Source organism: Canis lupus, chromosome 6 (genome assembly GCF_048164855.1).
Source record: "Canis lupus baileyi chromosome 6, mCanLup2.hap1, whole genome shotgun sequence".
In the NCBI taxonomy this organism is placed as follows: Eukaryota; Metazoa; Chordata; class Mammalia; order Carnivora; family Canidae; genus Canis; species Canis lupus.
Window position 1 is genome coordinate 33,801,214 of NC_132843.1, and position 24,507 is coordinate 33,825,720.

The 24,507-nt window shown below is 38.5% G+C and overlaps 1 protein-coding gene and 1 long non-coding RNA gene across 10 annotated transcripts in view; one reads left to right on the plus strand and one right to left on the minus strand.

The window, feature by feature from the left end:
• Positions 1-24,507, minus strand: part of RIT2 (Ras like without CAAX 2) — a 468,395-nt gene that overhangs the window by 384,001 nt on the left and 59,887 nt on the right. Inside the window, exon 1 of one of the 9 annotated variants that reach the window (XR_012032560.1) lies at positions 6,748-7,101. The exons of 4 other annotated variants lie outside the window; for them this stretch is intronic. Coding sequence is in view for 3 of the 5 variants with exons in the window: in XM_072829425.1 (XP_072685526.1) it covers positions 6,748-6,850 (103 nt within the window). In the remaining 2 variants the exon portion in view is untranslated. Of the gene's footprint in view, positions 1-6,747; positions 7,102-24,507 lie in introns of those variants that run through there. 4 more of the 9 variants (XM_072829425.1, XM_072829418.1, XM_072829423.1 and 1 more) reach the window with 4 other exon arrangements.
• On the plus strand, positions 6,556-19,757 carry LOC140635195 (uncharacterized). Its single transcript, XR_012032563.1, has 3 exons — positions 6,556-6,965; positions 7,182-7,348; positions 17,345-19,757. It is a non-coding gene; the product is annotated as an uncharacterized lncRNA (long non-coding RNA).

The following is a 24,507-nucleotide window of genomic DNA, read 5'->3' on the forward strand; positions in this document are numbered from 1 at the left end:
TGAGCCACAGTGTACCTTGCTTTAAAAATATCATGTGTACATCTTTCCCTTTGCACCTACCCCACTGCACTACAGTTCTCTTTTTGCACGCCCCTTTCACCCCACTAGACAGGGTGGGCATTGTCATTCTTGATAATAGTTCAGGGCCTTTCATAGGTCTAGGCACACAGACTACACACACGCAAGACACACACAGACATACACCAATATGCACACATGCACACAGATACAAACACAGACACACACATACACACCTTCTATTATTATTAAATAAATGGACAGAGAAGATTATTCCCCATTTGTGGCCTGGAGTTTCTTTCAATTACTCTGTAATATGTACATACAAAAAAAACATTCTCTCTATAACAGATCGGCACCTAAGAGATTTCACAACTCCACCTAATGTATCCAGCACCCCATTTACTTTCTTTATTAACCTAATCCCAGTTTTTAATAATTTCTTATTGCTTAGTTACTTGATTTTGCCAAGCTACTCAGCTTGACATCACTCTCTATGTAGATGAGGCTCCCATGGGTCTCAGAATGGACCAGAACGCATGATGTCCTTGGTGCCTACACCTTGTTGGGTCAGAACATCTCACGCCTCCCTCAGTTGTACCTAGTCAATGTTCCCCGTTGTTTTATACAAAATTAAAATCAACCATATACTTTGGTGTATATGATTTTATCTGATGTCTGAAATATATCTATGAAGATTTACCTGAAGTCAGAACTCAGGTTCATTGTACCATCTCCTCAAGAAATACAATGAAAACTCTCAGGATGGAAAAATGAAAATAGTGTAAGCACTGAACTGATAGATATGTACGTGCCTCGGGCTCATCATTTCATATCTCTGTGACTCTGGGCACATTACTTTTTTCTGTGGGCCCAGTTTTCTCATGTATAAAATGCAGACACTAATGTCTACCTCACAAGATCGAGGTGAGGAGTAAATGGGGTTGGGTGAATGCAATAGATCATTGGCCACTGGGGCTCCAATGTGAATGTGTACATGTAAGACACCCAGCAGCATATGGGTAGTCAGGGATCAATACAACAAGTTCATTCATCTCCAGGCCTTCTTTCTGATAAAGACATAGAATGATACAAAGTCTTTTTTATTACCTTAAAAATCTATAGAGGGCATATAGTCTTGGAAATATTGTTCATCAACACCTTTTACCTGAATTACACTTTCAATTGTTATTTGAGCCAGTGGCTACCAATTTGCTTCTCTACTGAGCTTTACTTGGACCTCTTGGCCAATTCTTGCTGACAGGAGTGCAAGTGAGTGATGACGTACAGTATGATTAGGGTGTTGACAATCAAGGATGAGAGCAGAGGGCAGCCCAGTCTTGAAATCTTTTCATTTTTCCCTTGTTTATTTTTTTCTCTTGCCTTTGCAATTCAGAGGGTTCAAATAACACATGGTCATGATGTGGCGATTATTCAGCTTTGTCAGATCCAAAGTTCTGCTAATGAGGTAAAACAGAGCCTTAGGGACATGGAGAATGTACCTGGTTGTTTGCTTGATTTAATTCATCAGATAAAGGCTTGATTTTCTACCTGCTTACACCAATTCATTGTGGTTGAAGGAATCGGTTTTGTGCTGCTTTCTGTTTACTTCAGAAAATACTGTTATTGCTTTCATTTTATAAAATCCCGCTTCACAAAACTCAATGTATTTAAGAAACAAATTGCAGAAGAGTGTGAAGCAGAGCAGGATTGCCTATTTTATGAATGAGTTTTCTTTTTACAAAAAAATTCACAGTAGAGGCATGCTAATGAATTCTGAGTTCCCTAATACTTTTTATGCTTTCAGCTTCTTTGTTTTGTTTTGTTTTACTTTTCACAGTTTTCTGAGATAGTTTGAAAGCATGACTCAGGGGAGATTCTTCCAAATGCCTCCAAAGGTACCAAGTTATCAAGATCCCACCATCATTGTGATCGCTCTCACATTGCTTTTCCTCTTTGTATGCTCTGTTCCTGTTAAATTCTCGTCTCTATCCCCTGCTCTCTCTGTACTTTTCTTTCTCGACTTCAAGAGATCCTGTTCATCCCATAATACACAATTCAAGTATCATCTCTGCTGAGATTCCTTCTTAGCTTTTGCATGCAGATTTAGCCACCACTTACCCTGAGCTTCCACAGACCTTATGTCAGAGGCCTCATATAAACATATCAGTTTGTAGTATACAATATATTCCCTGCCCCCCATGAGATGGTGAGCTCCTGAAGGGCAGGGGTCATGGCTGGAACAGTAGTGAGGAACAACACCCTCTCCTGACCCAGTCACTTGCACACTATTTCAAACATATTTCGCCCTTGACGAAACTTCACCAAGGTAACTCCAAAATGTGTCCTAGGGAATGGAAAAGTCCATGTAGATCTCATCTGATATTCAGATACTCTCTCTACTTTTCTCGTGAGATTTGATAGAAAACAATTTCGAGCTAGAAAACATGAGTTACTTTCCTATTTCTTACATCCTTCTGTATGCTCTAAGACAAAAATCAATACTTGTGTGCCTTGTCAGAACACAGGGAATAGATGACCTGCTCGTCTCAAATTATTTTATCCTCAATTCAGATCATAAAACAGAGTAGGAAAAATATATCTTGGAAAGTAAGATCTTATTATTGTTGTATAAGATCTGCAAAATAATTTGAGTTTGAAGTAGAAGAACCAGACGTGCATGCAGGGGAAGAAAGCACACACTAGCTGCGCTCTGTCATGGAGGAAAAGCCTTTATGTTTCAAACTACAGAGACAGAGAAAGATTCATGTTTAAAACAGCTACAAGGATTGTTTAGATTCCATTAAACTCTTAAACCATAGCTGTGAGATTTTATTTTTTTCTCTGTTTTGAGGGAGGGGAAGAAATGGTAAGCAGGAGAACAAAGAGATAGAGGCTAGAATGTGCCTAATTCACACCAAACTCGTTGGGTAATCGATCCAATTTTCACTTACAATACCCTGTGTAAAAACTTGGATGTGGAGTAGAAAATTATTTCAAGGGAGTCAGGAGGGTTGTGTTCTAGATGTGACCTCTGTCACAACTGTGGCATGAATTTGCCAAGTCCCTTCAACTTCTAGGGCCTCAGTTCTTCCGTCTTTCAAATAGGGTGGGGACTCTTTCTTGTTTATCCTGTTTTCTCAGTACTTATAACACTCTTAGATAACATTAAGTGTAACTTTTAATTATGAAAACATAAATATTATATAAATGTTTTTATTTATAAATAACATAAATAGTATATTTGTTCACTTGTATTCATTTAAAGATTAAAAAGGTACAGATGCATAAATGAGAATGTTAGTCTAGATGGTAGAAATCTATTTTAGATATAACACTCAAGAGGTAGAATGTTATATTTATAAGCTATTTCTTTTTTCCTTCTTTCTTTTTCTCTTTTTTCCTTATTTCTTTTTTTCTTTCTTTCTTCCTTTCTCTTTAGAGAGAGCAAGCATGTTGGGGGTAGGGAAGGAGCAGAGAGAGAGGGAGAGAGCAAATCCCAAGCAGGCTCCACACTGAACTCCACATGGGGCTTGATCTCACAACCCAGAGATCATGACCTGAGTCAAAACCAAGAGTCATATGCTTAACCAACTGAGTCACCCAGGCACCCCATTTCCTTCTTCATAGTAATTGGTAGAACTCTTTGCTCTTCCTTCTAGGATGTTAAATATAATGTAGAAGAGTCAGATAAAACATCACAGAAATCTACTATTACCTCCATGACCAAGGACAAGTGGTTACTCTGGGCTTTAGCTTTTCCATTTTCAAAATGACAACGGCTATTTATATTGTGAAGACTGGAGATTATCATGAAAGCCATGACCCCATATCTGCCACATGAATATTCACTTCCTTCTTATTTCCTCTCTATGATAACTAGGGCAGGGCCCATGCATCGTATGTGCTCAAAAACTTGTTGATCAGTGACTTGAAATTTCTCAAACACAGTACACTTTTTTATCCATACATTTTAAATCTTGTGAGAATTCCTATTTCAGTGAAGTTGCAAATCCTTCCAAAATTTCCTACTCACCAAAGGATGTCTTAGTAAAATATGGATAGAAAAAAAAATAAATTTCACAGTAAGCATAGACAATCTCCAAGATTCTGTTCATTTAAAAATTATGGTTCCAGTAAATTGAGTTTCTCATTCATGTTCAAGGCAGACGCAGAATGACTCAGAATTAGAAACAGATGATAGCTTGATACATCTTCTTCAGTTTCTTCAGAACAGCAGATTTCTCCTTAAAATTCCTTCAAATAAACCCACCTTAATTGGTTTGTACAATTCTTTCACACAAATCACTGAAATTGTGGGAAGAAAAGTAATTTGGGGCTCAGGTGATCTAGATATTCAGTAATACAAAGTGGCTTTTTTATTAAAAAATCTTTTGGTTCATTTGAAAGCAAACATTTTAACCTTCAAAAGAGGTTAATGTTGAGAATCAGTGCTTGAATATTTATGTACTGTTAACACCAAATGAATCACAGGGGCAAAACCCAAGAGTAAGACGTGATTCCATCACTCTGATCCCAACATTTAGCCATGAGGACAGCATTTTTTGGACCTGGGATTGTCCTATGTATTATATTCTCTCTAAAGTAAAAGCATAGCAGAACTATTGACCTTCTTTTATTCTTAACTATCTCAGAGGTGATCTGGCTACTCCTGTGTTAATCACACTGAAAAAGTTCTTGCTCAACTAATGTACACAGTGAAGGTGGGAGAAACTCAGCATTTTGTGATGTCAAAAATTTCTGCCAACATTTCATTATGTCAAAAATGCCTGGTTTTGGGGAAGGTGACAATGACTGGTCAGCACACATAGTATATGGGGAAAGTCAAAAGAGTGGATGTCATATTACCTCCAGGATATTGCTGAAGGATGCTCATATCCCACATCCCCTCTCTCCACAGTCCATTTCCACGGAATATATGACTAAAAACCAGTCACTTCATTCCCACATCCCCCAGGCTCCTGGTGAAATAGAAAAATACTCAGCCAGGAAGCAAAGGTAATCCACAGGCATGCTGTGGGACTTTTGCAGCATCTCTGTGACCTCACAGACTGCTGGTGGCATTTCTGCTGATTTGTCTCCTGCCTTTTGCTTAGAGCTGTTTTTCTCCTATTTTATACTCTCATATTGCTCTTCCTCCTTGCATCTGACTGACTATATTCTTTCAAAAGATAGTTTTATTTTGTGTGGATCGTTTTCTCTTTATCCTTTTTCTGTCTTTCCCTCCCTTCCTAACCCTCACCTATTTTAGTTTTTCCCCTTCAAACCATTACATTAAAAAAGAAGAAAGACAAGCTTTTAGAAAATTCCTCATTCCTACACCATTGCAAAGTTTTTCACTTCACATTTCCTTATTAGAAGAGATGACTTATTTTTCTAACTTAGACAAGCATTTAGGGACTGACCAAATCCAGATTCACCTATTTCTTTTCTTTTTATAGTAATGCCTTGTGGCATGTTGAGGTTTCTTTGCAGGGAGGGGGGTGTTGGGGGCATTCAGTTTTATGTCTCTTCCTATTTTTCTAACCTCTTTACCTTTGTTGTTTGCTAGTCTCACTCCCTATTCTCTTTTCTTTACTGATCAACTTTCTTGCCACCTGTGGACTCACTACCAAAGTTATCAGCTTTCTTGAGGCAGGGATATTTCTTATGTCAAGAATGTTGGCCTCAACTTTGAATCTTTTTGTTAAGCATAAAGCCAGGTATATATATACTTTTTGTCCATGTTAACTCTCGTATTTCTTCTGTCTTCTGGTATCCCCACAAATGTATCTCCCATGGGGATTTTTTTGAATTTACATAAAAAGTTCTATTTACCTTTTTTATTTTCTAGTGCTAATCATAGCCCCAAAATAGTCACCATTTGATCAGCCTCAAACACTACTACTAGACAATATCTATTATTTGAATTTGTTATGTTTGGCCTTTTGAACCCCTCAAGAAACCTGACCATTGACAACTTCTGGGTTGTTTTTTTTTAATAGTGTAGCAAAACAAATTTACCAGTCTTTACCTCCATTAGCATCCCATATCCCTTTAAGCCTGTATCTCTCTCTCTTCTAAACCTGTTAAACCACAAAATTTGGTTTGATCACCTTGCACAGGTCCCACAAAGAACAGCATTCCTTCAACCCCTGTCACTTTCAAAAACCAACTTTCCTCAGGGCTTTCAAAGACTGACCAGACTCTGTCAGAGCGGAGACAAGGAGAAGGGGACAGGAAGTTCCTAATCAAAGAAACAAACACAGCAATCAGCATTGATAATCCTGCCCCTGGGTCTGTGTTTGCATCTGTGTGTTTCATTGACTATGCATAGCACCTCTTTCTTCATGTGAGTATTTCTGAGACCAGGAGCATATTTTTTCTTGATGTCATGGCTATTTTCATAAGTACCATGTTATTATTATTTTTTTTTTAAAAAAAAGGACATATACATTACGATCAAATATCACCCAGCAGGGAATCAAAGGGAAAAAATAAATAAATCTTTACGTTCTATACGTTCTCACTAGCTGGCTTTCCATTCTTCTGACCCGTCCGCATCTTTTCAACGGTCCTTACTACTTTTAAACATCCTGCCAGACCCTCGGGCTTCACTGCTGCTGCCTGCGAGCCCCCCGCGTTAGACCAGCACATCTCGGTCCTTCACTCCGGAGCCTGGCCTCTCCGCAGCTCCCTTCCTTCCCGGCCTTCGGAATGCAAACTTACCGCTCTTCCCAACTCCCCCAGCTCCCAGCATCACCACCTTGTGCTCTCGGGACCCGCCTGCTGCGCGGCTGGGGGAGCAGCTCGCTTCGTTTTCCAGATCCATCTTACCCGAGAGACGGGAGGAGGAAAACGCAGGAAGGAAAAAGTCGCCCGTGTCAGGTGCTCGCTCAGAGAGTGAGCAACTCTGAAACTGTGTCAAAAGAAAGGTCTAGGACGAGGTAAGAACCATCAGCGTGGGGCTGGCGGCTGGTCCTCTGCTCCAGCGAGTCTCATAGCAACCACTTCAACTGCTTCCAATAACAATCTGGCTTTTACACCCCCCCCCCCATCCTTCACTCTCACGTCTCCCACGATTTCTCTCCTTCTCTGTCTCTGTTTGTTGTTGGTGCCCCCCCACCCCCTCCGTCTCTCTCTTCATCCCCTTCCTCACGCAGGGTCGCAGTTTTGGGGAAGCTCGCATTTGGCCACTTTCCAGGCTGGGCTGCTCGGATGGAGTCAATCGGAGACTTAGAAGATGCTACGTCTCACAGGCTGACTTCTGTAGCCACAGCTTCAAAGACAACAGTTTTCTTTTAATCAGAGTCAATTAATTAAGAAAGAGGTCTGTTGCTTATTTCCTTGTTTTTTTTTTTTTTTTTTTATCATCAGCTTCTCGCATGGTTTTCATTCTGGGGAAAGATATGTTACCAATTGAGAAAAAGAAAAAAAAAACCACCCCACTCCAGTAACTCAGGGCTCTTAAGGACGAGTGTTTAGTGTTGTTGAAATAATAGCTGGCTAGCAGGAATTGTTTCAGCTCACTTGACAGCTGCAGCTCTAACATAAGGAGGTATTTGAATTAGGTCATTGTCATGTTTGGACATGGATCGTCCCTGTTTACACTAGTTTATTAAGGATAATCTAAAACACAAGGAATCTGCCAACCATGGAAGGGATACTTGATAAATATTTTTGCTGACAATTATGGCAGTATGAAAGATCCTAGGCGATTCTTTTTCAAATGTCCGAACTCCTACCTCTCACTTGGATTCTTTCAAATTCTGCTCTCCTCTACCGTGTCTCTGCTTTTCTTTGGAAAGCTTCTAAATTATAGAATTTATTGAACGCTTTCAATAATCGCTGATTGTCAGTCAGACCCTGTCTTTCAAACAAGTGATGATGATGCTCTGTTTTCTGACTGTAAAACTGGATTATGATTAGATGTAGTCAAGTGTTTGCTTATCCTTCTGTTTAGATGTTAAGCTCCTCTAGGAAAGGAACTATATTTAATGAGTTCCTTATGACTCTATGGTGTATGGCCACGCATTGGGCACAGAGGAGATGCTCAATATGTTTTTGCTGGTAATTGGAGAGGTAGCAAATAGCCATAGTCAAGAGCATAGGATCTGCAGCCTGACTGGGTTCAAATCTGGACTCAGCCACCTTAGTAGCGTGTGACCTTAGGTCAATTACTTGACCTCTCTGTGCCTCAGTTTCTTCATCTATAATATGGTTTATTAGAACCTTGCTCTATTAACTCATTAAGTCAGTTGAATGTTTGCACGGTGCTTAAAATAGCATCTGGCAAATTGTAAGCCCTATTTAATTGTATGATAATTATGATTAGTATTATTTTGAGTTAATGGTGCTCCCAGCCCACTGTTTATAAGCACTCACCAGAAGAGAAAATCATCTCTACAAGTGTTTATTGGCCATCTGCCTGTATGCCTTCTTTGCTAAAATATCTATCCAAACTTTCTGTCAAAATATATCAAGATGTTTGTTTCCTTATTACCGTGCTGTTGATAGTTCTTTATATATTCTATATAAGCCTTTTATCAGATATGTGTTCTGCAAATATATTCCCCACCCCCACTCCCCAGGTCTGTGGCTCTTCTACAGTATCTTTTAAAGAGCATGAGTTTTAAATTTTGTTGGAGCCCAATTTGTGTTTTCCTGCTGAGCTTTTTTTTTTTTTTTTTTTTTTTAAGATTTACTTATTTATAATAGAGAGAGAGAGACAAAGACACAGGAGGAAGGAGAAGCATGTTCCATGCCGAAAGCCTGATGTGGGACTCGATCCCTTGACTCCAGGATCGCGCCCTGGGCCAAAGGCAGGCACTAAGCCGCTGAGCCACCCAGGGATCTGCCTCCCTCTGAGCTTTAAAGGTGAACCTGCCTCCTGGACGCTCCCATTAGACACCCTGCTTGTATCCCTCTTATCCTCAGTAACCAGGTCAACATCATTCTCTGTCTCTACAGGGAGCATGTCACCCTCCAAGTTTAAGCTTTAATTCATCCTCTTCTTGTATTTGACCTCTGTGCCTGAAGAGTTGTCCTACAACTTGTCCTCCCTGAGTACAGTCTCCCTTGCCCTTTTCCCTTTCACACCACTCAATTCATTCTGCATGCTAATGTCAGGGAAATCTACCAAAAATGTCGACCTGGCCAACCCTATTGTACACATATTTGTGAATCAAATGCCTAAATAACATAATCTAATAATCTAGAATGGCACGCAGGGACACAAAGCATTTATTCCAGTCTTGTGTCCTCGCACTTGATAGAACAGAGTCAGGCAAAATGGGCTACTTGCCTTTCTTCCAACAAAACTGTCATTTCCATAATTGGATCTAATAAAGAATTGTCGCTTTAGTATAATTATCCTTTAATTGATTCATTGAAACTTTATTCCTCAATGAAAAGAGATATGTAAACAGTAGCATTTAGCTTCAAGGTCTTTCTGGTTTTTTGTTTCTACTTCTGGTGCAAAATTCTTATGACCTTGAGCAAATCACTTGCCCCTCTGGCTATCTGTTCCACCATCTGTTACTCTGTTTTCCATGTCAGCCATTCTGATTTGGTGGTAAAACACAGGAATTGTCATGCCAGATGTGTCTTCGGTGTTTTTTTTTTTTTTTTCAATTATTTTAATATTGGTTAAGAGAAAAGAGTCCATGGAAATACCTTTTAACAGCAAATAGAGGGATCCCTGGGTGGCGCAGCGGTTTAGCGCCTGCCTTTGGCCCAGGGCGCGATCCTGGAGACCCGGGATCGAATCCCACGTCGGGTTCCCGGTGCATGGAGCCTGCTTCTCCCTCTGCCTGTGTCTCTGCCTCTCTCTCTCTCTCTGTGTGACTATCATAAAATAAAAAAGAAAAAAAAATAAAAGTAACAGCAAATAGATGAGTGGCTTGTCAAATATCAATGGGCATTGTGAGAGGGAAATTAAGTGAATTAGCTTTCTCCTCAATGTTTAATGCATCTGTCCAAATTCCTCAAATGGAAGTCAGCAAGATTTTTCCTTATTTACATGGAAGATGAAAAACATGATGTGCAGGGGGACTTTCCTAGTTATAAAGCTTTCTTTGTCTATCTCTTCTTTGAAATACTAAGGTACTCTAGTTACTTCTCTTGAGATACTAAGGGCCACAAAACTCCTGATTGATGTTTGAATTTTGAAGCATTTTAATGCTACTGACTTTCAGTTTTAGTTCGTGAACTTTTGTGAATTTGCATGCCTGGTTCCTCGGCCAGTACACCCAAAAGTATACAGGTGTGTGTGTGTGTGCATGTGTGTGCGTGTGTGCCTGTGTGTTTGTATGTCAGAGATGAAAGAGAAGAAGGAGGAAGGGAGGAGGAAACGAAAGCAAAGCAGGGGGGTGAGTGACCAGAGAGGAAGGTATCTTCCAGGTATATAAATGATCATTGAAATGCAATAATTAAGTAACTAAAGTCATTACATGGCAGATTATTAAGCTTTTAGGAAAATCATTAAATGATTGAAGTTTATTTTTGCTTCCTCTAACCTATCTTGGCACTTGCCATCTTTTTTGAATGTCACATGATTCCCTTTGAGGGCTCATGTCCACCAGATGAAGACCCAGGTGTTCCATGTTGTTTCAGAGCCACTCAACTCCCTGAGCAAGATACAAGTAAATGCCACCTCATTTCTGTCAGCTGCTGCTCACCTTTTCAGTCCTTACAGGACAAGCAATTCCTTCAAAAGGAATACATTAACCTATTTACATGGATATCATTCTCAAGTCCTTTAGGCACAGCTAAAGCATCCAGTCATTGTGGATGCCATCCTACTTTACTCTAGCAGGAGGTTAGACACATCCAGAGTTCCTCTCTTACTTATCTAGCCACTTAGAGGCAGACCTCCTGACACCCTTGTCAGCAAAGCCACTCTTTCCTTTATTAGAGTATTTATGATATTTATTACAGCGATTTATTTACATTCCATTTCACTACTCAAAAGTGGTGACCCGGCCACCATCTTTATCTCTCCAGAGTTTAATACAGTGCCTGGTGTGTGCTACATGACTAAGATATTTTTATTAAATGAGGTAATTAATTGTACCAAATGGGTGACTGTCTATTGCACTACTAATTAAATTAGCCTTTCAAAAAATAAATAAATAAATTAGTCTTTCAAAGTGAATTATTTACTATTTGTATCCTAATGAAAAGATAAATCATAGAGGGAAGAAATAGCAACTTCGTTGATACCCCCTGGTAAATTCATGTTTGACACGCACGTTCTCGCCATGAAATGTAAACCAGAAGGTAGCACCACTGCTCAGGACAAACAAACAAAACTGGAAACCTCAAATGGAAAAGAGCTAATTTTGCAAATGAGAGGCAGAGTTACATCTGCACAGCACAGACTTCTGTATCACATTGACCTTCTTATAATAATAGTAATATTTACATTAGATGTTAATAATTCCTGTGAAATAACGCAACTTTTTTCCTGAAGGGTTATTAAAGTTGAAATATCTGAAAACAGGGCTCTTGTATGTGATCTAAAGAACCTGCATTCAATCATTTATTCATTCTAATATAGACTCATTCTTTAAATATGGACTAACTTGCTTATTCTCAAAATCATTCATTCAACTCTGTTAGGGCTTTTCGAAAAATAAAGGAACACAGTCCCTGAGTTCAAAGTGGTTATATCTTCATGTGGGAGAAAGACACTGCATATCAGTTTCTGGAATATGCAAGAATGTGGCTGGTAATTGGATAGATGAATGAGCAGAGTCTGTTAGGAACCTGAGGAAAGGAGAAACTGATTCAAATAAAAAGACAAGGTAAGGTGTTAAGGAAGGGGGAGTATCTTGGACTATATTCAAAATAGGACTTCAAATCTGTCAATTGTTTGACAAAAACAGGAATATTCAAAGATTAGATAATAGAGTGGTGAATTGCAAATTAACAGTATATGGCTGATGTATAAGAACATAAGAACATAGTCCAAAGGTTGGATGGTATGTGAATCACTGTGGACTTTATTTTTATTTTTATTTTTTTTAAATATTTTATTTATTTACTCATGAGAGACACAGAGAGAGAGAGGCAGAGGCACAGGCAGAGGGAGAAGAAGGCTCCCTGCAGGGAGCGAGTGTGGGACTCGATCCCAGGACCCCGGGATCACGGGATCATGACCTGAGCTGAAGACAGACACTCAGTCACCAAGCTGCCCAGGTACCCCTCACCATGAGCTTTAAATTGCAGCCTACGGAGTTTGGATTTCTTTTCTTTTCTCTCTTTTTTAAGCTTTATCTTTAAACAAAACACGATGCCCAACTTTGAACAGTAAATAATACAAGCTTCTTATTAGAGGAAAATCAAGGCCTTGCTCAAATTACTTTTCTTTCATTAAGCTTTTGTGACTTTTTCAAATCCCACTCATTTGAAGCTAAGCTAATTTCTATATATTTATTATTCTTGTAGTCACTCATTTCACTTAGCATTCCACAATTTGCTAAATTGCAATCTACTTGAGAAGGAAGCCTGTTACATCTTTTAAAAAATATTTCCCAGGTGCTAACATATCAAAAAGGATCAATAAAAAAAATGTTAAGACCTTTTTAACAAATAAACTTCATAGTAAAATCTGATATGGTTACTACATATTGCAATTGATACTATTCAGTCATCAAAACTGACTTCCACCTTGTAAAAGCAAATATTAGGGCTTAGCCTATTTAAACACATGGACAAGATAATGGAGTAAATATTTAAACCACAGGAAAACAAAAAATTTTGTATGCAAATTCATTTCAGAGAAATATCTAAATTTCTATCTGCATTTTATTGACCAGAGATTTCAGTTGTCTTTTATTTTCATATATCTATGGTACAATTATCTTAATATACACAATGATAACTCTGAGGCTATGAGATAATGTAATATGCAAGAAATATTTTTTTCAGTATTATTTTGATACATTCTACTTATTGTGATTTTATCTTATAATAGATGCTAGTAAATTAATTATCAGCTTGAATTATTGAGTATCCAGAATATATTGTGTTCAAAATCTGGATAAATAAGAGGCTACAAAATCTACAGTAATGTACAAAATGGTGCTATATCAGACTGAATAAATAATCAAGCTTTTTACTATTGTATTTGGATAATTTTATATTGTTACAAATACCACCACACAGCCTTGATGTTAACACTAAGATAATAGCTTTCTGGCACTTAAAAACTGAGATATTATTACAATTCTACCAAGAGTTAGTGGTGAAACTATCTCAGTTTCCCCTGAGAGCAAAGAAATTAGAATTGGGGAAGTGCCTTGAATTAATTTAGGATAACCTTCCATCTGGGGAAGAGATCTCATACTCACTGATCACTGATCAATTCTTTGAATAATGAGTATCAGAGAGTTCATTACTTTACAAAATATACCACTGTGACCACCTAAGATAGTGGAAAAACACTCAGATTTTGGAGTAAGAGAGGCCTCATTATTAATCTGACTTCTTTCACCAACTAAGCAACAGTGTGAAAGTGAACAAATCTTCTCATCTCTCAGAGCTTTAGTTTCTCATCTGCAAAATAAAAACAATATACTTGGTATTTGTGAAGTTCAAATGAGATGATATAAATTCAGTGCCTGAGAACACTCGTTCATGGTGTTAAAATCAAAATATTGGAAAATTCACTCCTTTATCAAACACCATCCAATAAAGAGAGAAATGCTCTGAGGATCTTGGTCATTTTAGTCCCATCCAAAGGGAATAATGAGTTGAAGCAGGGACAGGTCAGTGGGAGAGGTACACAGTTTGGGCCAAATCATGGAAGAAACAGCATTTACTGGTTGAGGCCGTTGTTCTGTATAGCATGTGCTATGTAAGAGGGCTTGTGTATATGTATAGGATGGTGAAGAAGAAAAGTCAGAAAACATAGTTTGGAAGTAAATTCATGGCTTTTTTTTTTTTTTTTTTTTTTTTCAATTCTGAGAAGTTTGGACTTACCTAGCAGGTGATGTGAATCCAAGGGATAGGTTTAAGCAGAGATGAAATATGAAGGAATGTGTGATTTATAAAACTTGCAAAAGCTCTCTCTAAAGGTAGTATGGAGAGTGGATTACAATGACAATAAGCTGGAGACCAATAAAATGGCTTGGATGGCTCTTTCAGTCTTCCCGCAGAGAGTAGATAATAATTTGAACTTGATGAACTAGATCTATGGCTGAGAAACTGGAAAAGGGGAAAGTGATCCATGTCACACGACTAGAGGAAATTTGGCAAATATTAGTGTTCTGTAGGTCCATGGGAATAAGCGAGAAACAGGAACTAAAACTGGCTGAGGTGTTTTGTTTTGATCACTGGTTACACTAGAAAGTTAACAGTAGGGATCCCTGGGTGGCGCTGCGGTTTGGCGCCTGCCTTTGGCCCAGGGCGCGATCCTGGAGACCCGGGACGGAATCCCACGTCGGGCTCCCAATGCGTGGAGCCTGCTTCTCCCTCTGCCTATGTCTCTGCCTCTCTCTCTCTCTCTCTCTCTGTGTGTGACTATCATAAATTTTAAAAAAAAATTAAAAAAAAAAAAAGAAAGTTAACAGTATTAACGCTTGAGGTACAGAATTGAGAAAGAGTGGGCAGGGCTGACCTCAAGGAGGGAAATGTGAATAATGAGTTAAATTTTCATTGCATTAAGTTTAAGGTACTGTTGGAATATCTGGTTAGATATATAAAGAGAACAGTTTCAAAAGGTAGGTTTGGAGTTCAGAAGAAAGGCAGAGACTTAGACATATGGGTATGGGTTAGGAAATCTTCAGTTTATTACTGGTAAATGAAAACATAGCAAAAGATAAGATACCCTATGGAATGCCTGCTAGAAAGAGGGGAGAATAAAAGGTGAATGGACTATAATCAACCAAGATAATATTGCTGAGTTCTCTGGGCAAGGTATTGGATAAGAAATTTTTCATCATTTTCTTATTGAATCTGCACAATAATACTACAAGGTGTATATCTACATTGCCAATAGGATACAAAAAAGACACAGAGATGTAGGAAATCCACCAGAAGAATAGGATGCAAGCAAGGAGAGCCTTCCTGAAGCAAGAGTTGGTCAGTTCTGTTGGTCATGTAAGAATAGAAGTGACAATATGCCATTCTATTTAGGAATTGAGAGCTCATTCATAAAGAGAGAAATCTTGGTAGAAAAGTGAGCATGGAAGTAAAATAATAAAAGACAAAGAAATGAGTAGGAATTGAGGAATTAAATACAAACATATATACTTTTCATTTCAAAAATTTGGTAGTGACAGAAAAGAGTGTGATAAGATCACATATTGTCTTTGTCAAAGATATGACTTGGAATGATTATAGAACTGGGATAGGAAATAATTCCTAAATTATAGCAAGCCAATATTCATATGTAGCAATTAATGTTCTTCTCATTATGCATATTTAAAAATGCCTTCTCAAAGATGCTACAACTAGGGAACAGGAAGTGTCAAGACTTGATCTTAATTTTGACAATGAATACTTAATAATCATTCATCTTTATTTTTTTAAATGCATTTTTTCTATTCTTGTAAATTTTTTAAACAACATTTTATTACAGGTCTGTGACAGATCTTGACTCTTGTGTGTTAGTTATGTTGCTTGGTTTTGCTTTCAGCTAAAAACTTTCTCTTTTTATAACCTATTATAAATGTTCCCTCACTTAACTCCAGACAATCATTCTTGTCCTATTATCTTTCGTGACTGTAAATAATTTGCTTTGTTTATTTTGTTACCTTGACGATATTTATAGATCATGTCATAGAGATCCTCCCTTAGAGACCTCTCTTTTGTAGACTGTATAAATTTAGTCCCTTATGTCTAAACTCATATGTCTCATCCTCTAATCCTGGGATATATTTTGTTGACCTTCTAAAGTTTTTTTTTTTTTCTCAACTCACCTCTATAGCTTGTCAGTATTACAAAAAGAAATTATGGTAGAAAGCTAATAATTTGAAATGATATCTACTAAAGAGCCAAGATGTAACTTCTCTAACATTCTAATTAAAATAGACAAAGCCAGGGAACAAAAAGGCTAACCAGAGAAAACAGTATCACTGACATTTGTGGACTTGGCTTAATGAAATCAATCAGTCAACTGCCCCTAAATTTTTTTTTTGCCCCTAAAATTAATAGGGAAATCTGTGAAATGTATACACTCTGCACCCACCCCACCCCCAGCTTAGAAATGAGGGATTACCCCAAACACAAAATAAAGCATAGATTATTCTATTTTCCAAATGCTGATTTTTGAGATGGTCAGAAGCCCACTTTCCTACCATCTCCTAAGAAAATCTATTCATAACTGCAACTCACAGAAATGGAGTGTGTCAGCTACATGAGAGGGGTATGGATATCTGAGTATTGCACTCTGGAAAGTTAGTCTCAACAAAACCAGAGAAATGAATAGCCCTAGAAGGAAGGCATACTAGATACTGCGGATTACCTAAATACTCCTGTTCAAGAAAGTAAGAATGAGGACCATTAGTCTGGCCAAACAGGTTCAGACAGATCCACACATCTGAGGATGGATGAGAAACCAGACAAGGAGTTTCTGAAAAATACTGTGACACCAGAAATAAAAGTTATCCTGATGACAAAGAGAAAACTAGACCTCTGAACATCTTAAAACTCTTTAATTTTTGGTCCAAATGAATATTTACAAATCCTTAAGAGTATGTCCGAATATGGCCTCTAATGAAAAGTAGAAATTTCTAAAATGAGCAAAGTCTCTACACAAAAGTAAAATGCTATCTCAGAGGAAAATAGAGCAATGAGAGATACAACATAACAACCATAAAGTAATGCATGTTACGTTAGTACCAGATACCAGTACTGGCACATAGTAGGTTCTCATTAAATATCAGTTCTTATCTGCAATGACAACAGACAGATTAAAAATAATAATAATACAAAATAGTGAAAATGCAAAGAAACTTTTTTCCAATAATGGAGCTTAAATGCAAATCAAAGATAGTAAAATCAGATTTGACATTATTAAAACTTAAATCAGTAAAGTGGAGGTCAGACTTAAGAACTCTTCCCAGGATGCAGAGGGAAGAAATTTGATGACAAGGGTGACAAAAATCCTAGAGGTAGGAAACCTCAAACTGTGACCCTACTCATTTTCCTCTTCATTCTTCTTAGAGAAGGAAGAATGAGGGCATTAGGCACAGTGCTGAGTTTGATGCAAAGCACCAGTTAAACTGTAAGGTCAGAAGCCAGTTGCAACAGGAGCAGATGAAGGTCAGGGAGGAATTAGAATTTTTTTCTCCAATTAACTGCTATGTGTGTTTCTTAGACAAGAAGTATAAGTATCTTGGAAAGATACCAAACAGAAGCTAAGAGAAGCTACTCTGAGGAGGATGTCAAACATCACACTGATGCGGGTACAATGGAACTCCAGCAAAAACAAAAGAACCCAAATCAGACGCTGTGGGATCCAGCCAGGAGAAATATCCTGAACTGATAAATCCATGTTTAATTAAGTGCCTTCAGTGTGTTATACGGGAAATAGCTCTTCCAGGAGTGAACTTTGCCTAAGAAGAATCTGATTTCCAGAAAATATCAGTTAACTAAGTCTAAATAATTAATTTATGTGTCAGTTAGGTTTTGAGCCCCCCTAAGAGGTCTTGTTTTGTTACTGAGCATAGTTCAACCCAAGATGCATAAGAAAGAGTGTGTTGGTCTAAATGAAGATGGACGGCCAGCAAGAAACCTAAAAAATGAAATGGAAGTCAGTGGAGAAAGAATTACAGGGCCTCAACCCATGTACCTTTGGTCAAATCCAGAGCCCCGGTCTGCGATTGGGAGAGTTCTAGGTGCCAACAGAGCCTGCTGCTGCCTTAAGCCTTGGATTACGTTAGTCCTGCACCCACCAAGCAGAATTATGGTATAAATTTGCCCTAATCTGAATCCTGAATTTCAGAAAGACTTTATCAGTCACCTTCGCCTCCTGGTCCATCCCTGCAATATCCCAGAGTTGCATTCATCCAGCTTTGGCTCGATACTTCAGAGACTGAGAGCTCAAGATGAACTAATTCAGTGTTTTAACATTGTTATTATTACAAATAATTTATTTATATTGAGATGAAGTCTTTTGCTTATCTTCTGCTTATCTTACTTTGGCCTTCAGAAGTGAAGTAGAAACAGTCTGGTCCCACTTTGATGAGGAAGCCCTTTGCATCCTTTAGCACAATTACTTTATCCCTTTTGCTCTTCTTTCTAGACACAACATTTCCATGACAGTTTTGTGGCACAGATTAGGACTTATTAGTATCGTAATAACCCCCATATAAAGGTGCTCTTCTAAATTCTTTCTGTTGTTAAAGCTTCGAAAGCTCATAATATGTCTGTCCACCCAGATATTCCTCACAATGAGATGGGAGAAACTGATAAAAATCACCTGCAACTGTGTATTCAACTAACATCCTGCACTGTTCTATGTGGCCCCAAAATCTAAGTGAAGTAGTTCTTGGGTTTAATTGCCGCTTTATATATGTGTGGAAATGGTTTCCATTTTTTTCCCCAAATACAGATTTGCTCTTGGATGCAGAAACTCCTCAACCAACTTCTTAGACAGCAGAAGCCATGAAATATTCACTAGCTGTGCATTTCTCCTTGCTTGCTAAGGCAGTTAGTGCCTCTCATAAACATTCCCAAATAGACCAGGAATGTAAAGTATAGTGGATTTTGGTGGTTAATCTCAATCTCCAATGGGAGAAGACATTGGCAACTCCAAGGAAATAATGTGGACTAAATGTTAGACAAATTAAAAAGTAAGACAAAGTCCTTATTGAGATTGGAAGGTATTGATTCATCGTGAGATTAAGGATACACATTAAGCCTCTTAAAGCATCAAAAATGCTGCTGAAGTATTATTGGGTTTGCTGAAGAAAGATCAGGATACCTGATAGAAAAAATTACTATTCACCATGAATTACAGACGTCAGTTCTCTGCAGGCTGTGAACAGAATGAAGTTGGCTAAAGATGGAGGCAAAAATATCATTAGATATCTGTTAGACACTTAAAGTAGAAAGTAAAAGTCTCCCAAACTGAAACCCAGCTGGGCTTTCTACAGAGAGCAGCACTAGGAAACTTAGATTTTCAAATAAGAAAAGGATTGGTTGAAGATAACCTATCTAAGTCATTCTTGGCCATGAACAAGGTTAGCAGAAACTGTCTTATGAATTACTTTGAAGACTCTACAAAGTCTTGGAGCAGCAAAAGTGGTGAGAGTTTGTCCCAGCAAAATTTGCCAGCTAATTAAGGACCCCCACAGATGGTCCTGCTGTGTCTTCTTGAATCCTTGCAGTGACAGACAGCGAACCAGTCTTTAGCATGAATCCAAGGTCCCAGTGATGGCTAATTCTGGGACCTAGCACCAGAAGACATTATTTAATTCTCATCCCTGCCATCTACTCCAAGGATGAAGCAACGTGCTTTATATTTCCATTATATATAAAACAAAACAAAATTAGGAATAGCATTCATCATAGACTATACAAATATTAGTGGGTTTTGTTCATTCTTAGCTATAAAACCAACATATGGTATATAGTTCTTTCATTATTAGTTTGCTGAACACTATAATATATTGATGTGTAAGAGGTTTCTTTGTAATTTCTTCCTATTTGCTTGAGTGTTACTATGTGCAGTATCAGAGTACAAACACAGTCCTTCTCAAAAATAAATGTTCAAATATTTGAAGTTATTTTTCTCCAGCTTAGATTTGTCTCTTGGAGGAAAGTACTCTAAGTTACTATGAGGGGTTTCTCTTTCGACACACTCTCCATTACACTGCTTACCTTCCTCTGAACATAACATACTCAGTTTCTCGGTGCTGCTTACAACAGTGGGCTAGAAGTGAGCATAACATTTCCAGGATTACCGAGTGCTCCTGGGTGCAGTAGGATGAAACAAAACCAAAATTCTACATTTTTGCTTAGGCATCTCTTAGCCTAGTTATCTGTGCATGTGTTAAAATGATTTTTTGTTTGATTTTTGCATATAAATGTTCATTCAAATCTTCTTCCCTTTACTGTGCATTTTGTGACCATTACTTCACTAAATGGATGGTCAAACTTTTAAGAGTGTGGATTACTCCTTTGAAACCCTGATGTTACCCGGCATGGCATAGTTCTGGGCTCAGAGTAGGTCCTCAGAGAGATTATGTATTAAATTGAATCTAATTGAACTGTACTTGAAACTTCAACAGACAGCAGTCTAGCTAATGTCCCAGCAGTCTCCTAAAGGAATGTTCCTTAAATATTCTTCTCACACAAGGTAAGAAAATTAGAATCTCAGGAAATAAAAAAAGAAGCTGGCAAAGACCACCTGCCTCCAATGCAATTAACCTCTGTTCACTAAAAGCCTCAATGTGAATATTCACAGTGTCCATATGTAAGTTACACAATAGCATCACACTGCATCATGTCCACACCTAGGACAGGCTAGCTTCTTTAAGAAAATGGGTATGCCTTGATCAGAACTTGCTAACATGTGAGTAAATGATTATTCTCTTTAAAAAGCCCACACTGTACATCCCAGTCTTTGCATCCCCAAATAGCATCCCAGTCTCCCAGTACATTTCATTATTTCCAGATCATTAACCATTTGATTGAGAGGTCGTGGGGAATGGGGAGAAGGGGAAGTGGGATTTAAAGCTAAAGGTTTGGAGCCACTTCTAATTGAAGGTCAACCTGAAAATGAGCATCTGGGAATGAAGATCTAAGTCAGAAGCAAGCAAGGATTTTATTTGTAAAGGTTGTAACTTATCAGAGAGTTGTGCAAAGGACTGACTGCATGGGATGGAGGTGCGGAGCGCTCACCCAGCAGCCCCCCACCAGCATGGCACTGCGATTGTGCAGGGTTGTTCCTGAGAAGTTATAGCAGACCCATGGGGCCTCCACCACTCAGCCTGCTCTTCTAAATCCTGGCTCATCCTTTTCCCTAATGATAGCTCTTTTGCTCTTGCCTCCCATGTTTGTGTGTATGTGTGTTGTTGTGTAGTATTACATATTTATAGCCCTCATTCTTACATTGTTTTCATTCTTTTATTTTCCTCTCAGCATTCTTAAGTCAATGTATTCCAAATTGTGATTTTTTTTTTTTTTTTAGCTATTTTAGGAAAATACCCAACTTTGTGTAGCAGAAATTCTGACATTTTTCTCAGATCAGGGAAGTAATTTTAGACAGTTGAAGACTCTTGTCACATCCCTTAGATTGGGAGGGGGTTCCCAGAGAGGGAAGCTTGAGTAGTTTGGCTACAAGGAATCCAGGAAATAACCCAGCTGCCCCCTGCATCAGTGGTAGGAGGGAAGGAAAGATAGCATTTGGGATTTCCCCCTCAGTGGAGCATCAAGCCGCCTTTGCAGCTGAGGGAACACTGGGCTTTCTGACGCTAAAGGTCAGGTTGGATTCTCCGGATTGTGATTTTGAGATTAATGAGCCCCCCAGGGAGCTCCACTGGAGATGATTTTTAGAGATGTGAGAGTTTTCAAATAGAGAAGCCAGGGCTCTTTGAGCAAGGTGTCTCCACATCAGGCTGTGTGTTTAAGACAACAGCCACTTCCAGCGGATGGCACACTGCTATGGGAGGAAGATTCAGAACTAATTTTGAATTGAAAACAGTTGATTTTCATAAAATGATTAAAATTTGCATGCAGCCCTTGCTAGTTCTGTACTTATAAAAGGACAGAAACCAACCCGTTGTGCAAGCAGGTCTAAGTGGAATTTTCTCTGTCATTTTTCTCTCTAGATAAAAATATTAGCTCTTTAAAAACTCCTAACTCTGGGAAATGAACAAGGGGTAGTGGAAGGAGAGGTGGGGGGGGAGATGGGGTGACTGGGTGACAGGCACTGAGGGGAGCACTTGATGGGATGAGCACTGGGTGTTATGCTATATGTTGGAAAATCAAAATCCAATAAAAATATACAAAATAAATGAATGAATAAATAAAAATAAAAAAATAATCAAAATCATATTTGCCATGGTTTATAGGTGCAAATAAGCCCAGGAAGGCTAGAATAAAAATTAAAACTCAAAAAAATTTACATTTTGAAGAGGCATTTGGGAATTCATGCCACCAGATATGGCCCTTTTTTTGATGAAGCTGTATATGAAGTAAGCTGACATTGAGACTGGGGAAAGTCTGCCTCACACTTCATAGTGGCATATGATATAGGTGAATGATCTGTTTTTAATTTAAATGCTTGATTACCATTTTTAAATAACAACCTGATGAAATATGCATTTTAATTTGAATGGGAAATAGGACATTTTGAAGGGAAAGTAAAATTTTACTGTGATGTACAAAATATGTTAAATTTTGATTACTGATTTGCAAATGGAAAATAATTCAGGTACTTTTTCTGATTTTACTTAAAAATCATTTTAAAGGCACTTCTCAAGTACTTAGAATGTGTACAGCGCAGTTTTCAGTGATACTGCTTTAGATATAACCTATGCCCAGTCTCTTATCTACTCGTTTATCTGTGTATGAGTTGCATACTTTGCTCAAGACTGTCTATGAGCTGAGATTGTGGGTGGGAACCTTGTATAAACTGGTCTTACTTGTAAACAGAGTATATAGGTCACCTTTATGAGGGATTTGGAATCTTACTGTCAGATGTCTACATCATACAAATGTCCTTATGTTACAAAGTCTAGTGATTTAGATACAGCATGTTTGAGTTCAGAGGGATTTTTGGAGATGGTTTATTTGCAGCTCCTCATTTTAAACATTAAAAATCTGAAATTGACAGAGACTTGGTGATTTAACCAGGCTAACCCTCAATTTTGTTAGTAGCTAGGTTAATCAAGGTACCAGGCACCTTGACTCCCAGTCTAATGAGGACTACACTCACCTCTTCTTACTAAATTCTACTTTTAAAATCTGAGTTTTCCTGAGACAAGTTAGGTTAAGAACCAGCCCAGAGATTTTCTTTTTGTTGCTTTCCTATATGTAAGTTTGCTGTTGGGGCCCAGGAGAGGAAGGGATGGGTTGGTAATTGCAAAATGGCCCCATTGGAAAAGGGAGGGTAAAAAGACACGTAAACAAACTGGTTTGAGCCATCTAAACACATTATTTTAGAGCAGCTGCAGCTTTTGAGATATATTAAATCAAGCCACAGTACTTCTCTCAAGATAGGATTCTCTGATGATACCTTTGGTATTTGATCATCTTTCTATCCCATCCCTGACTCCTCAGTCCCTAGGAAGAAAATGCTGTAATGAACATGAATGCCAAGTTGCAGAAGCCAGCCCCATTCACATGCCATTTCCCATGTAGAAGTGTGTTTCCTGCATGCTAAAGGGTAGTCCAGGGGGAGATGGCACAGGCAGGCCCTGGAGGCTTCCTACGAGGTATGTACATGCTTACACTTCCTTTTCTTTTCTTTTTTTTTAATGAAGAGATTTCCCCCACCATCTAATTTTATTACATTTATTATAACTGTGCCTCTTTTGGTATTTAACATAAAATATCACATGCCTGATCAATGTAATTGGGAGCAAGAACCAGCTTATTTTTGATGGGTCAGAAGTGGATTGATTAGAGACAGAGTGATAAGCTGACTGACAAATGCACTGGATGTGTCCAGAGGGCAAAAGTCTAAAAATGGCAGGAAGGACTGAGGAACTCAGCTAGAAAATAGAAAGAGAAACACACCAGAGGAGATTTAAATAAATTGGACAGGACCTAGTTTTTGCCTCTATTAATATGCAACTGTGCAACCTTCTCACTTCACCACAGGAGAACCCCAGCTGGATGGAGAAGTGAGTGGGGCCCAGCAATGTGTGGTGTTAGAGGGAGGAAGAGCTGGCTTCAAGTATTTGTAACATGCATGGGTCCTACTGCCTAGGTGTAAACACCTTAGAGGGGGATGGCCAAACAAATAGATAATTCAAAGGAAAGTAAACATTGACAATGCTGGGGGGAGACCATTGATTGGTTTCCTAAGACAGAACCCCTTAGACTCTGGGGAAAGAAAGAATGTCCTCATTGAGGGAGATGCATTTGACTGGGAGTGTGTACACTAAGAGACTCTAAAGGAGAGTTAGTCCAGATATAGAACTTCAACAGAATGGTGATATGATGCAAACCTGGCTCTTAGGCAGATCCTGCCTCTACTCTCTCATTTCATCCTCAATTAGGTGGGCATGAGGTAAGGATTAATAGCACCATTTGTCAATGAGGAAAGAGAGGCCCACAGACACCAGTAACACACCCAGGACCACCATGGCAGGAAGAGAATTCAAAAGTTGGATTGTAGCCTTTCCATTATGCCTTGGGACACTTGCTACATAGGCATGTTATAAAATGCAAATCAAGCAGAAAAAAATATAAAAACATTTTCTGAGGTTTTCTGCTCTGTAAAAAGGAATAGTAAGAGTAGATACTACCTTATAGGGGTAAGTCCTTACAGGCACTCTCCCCGCAACTTGGAGGAGAAATCAGCAC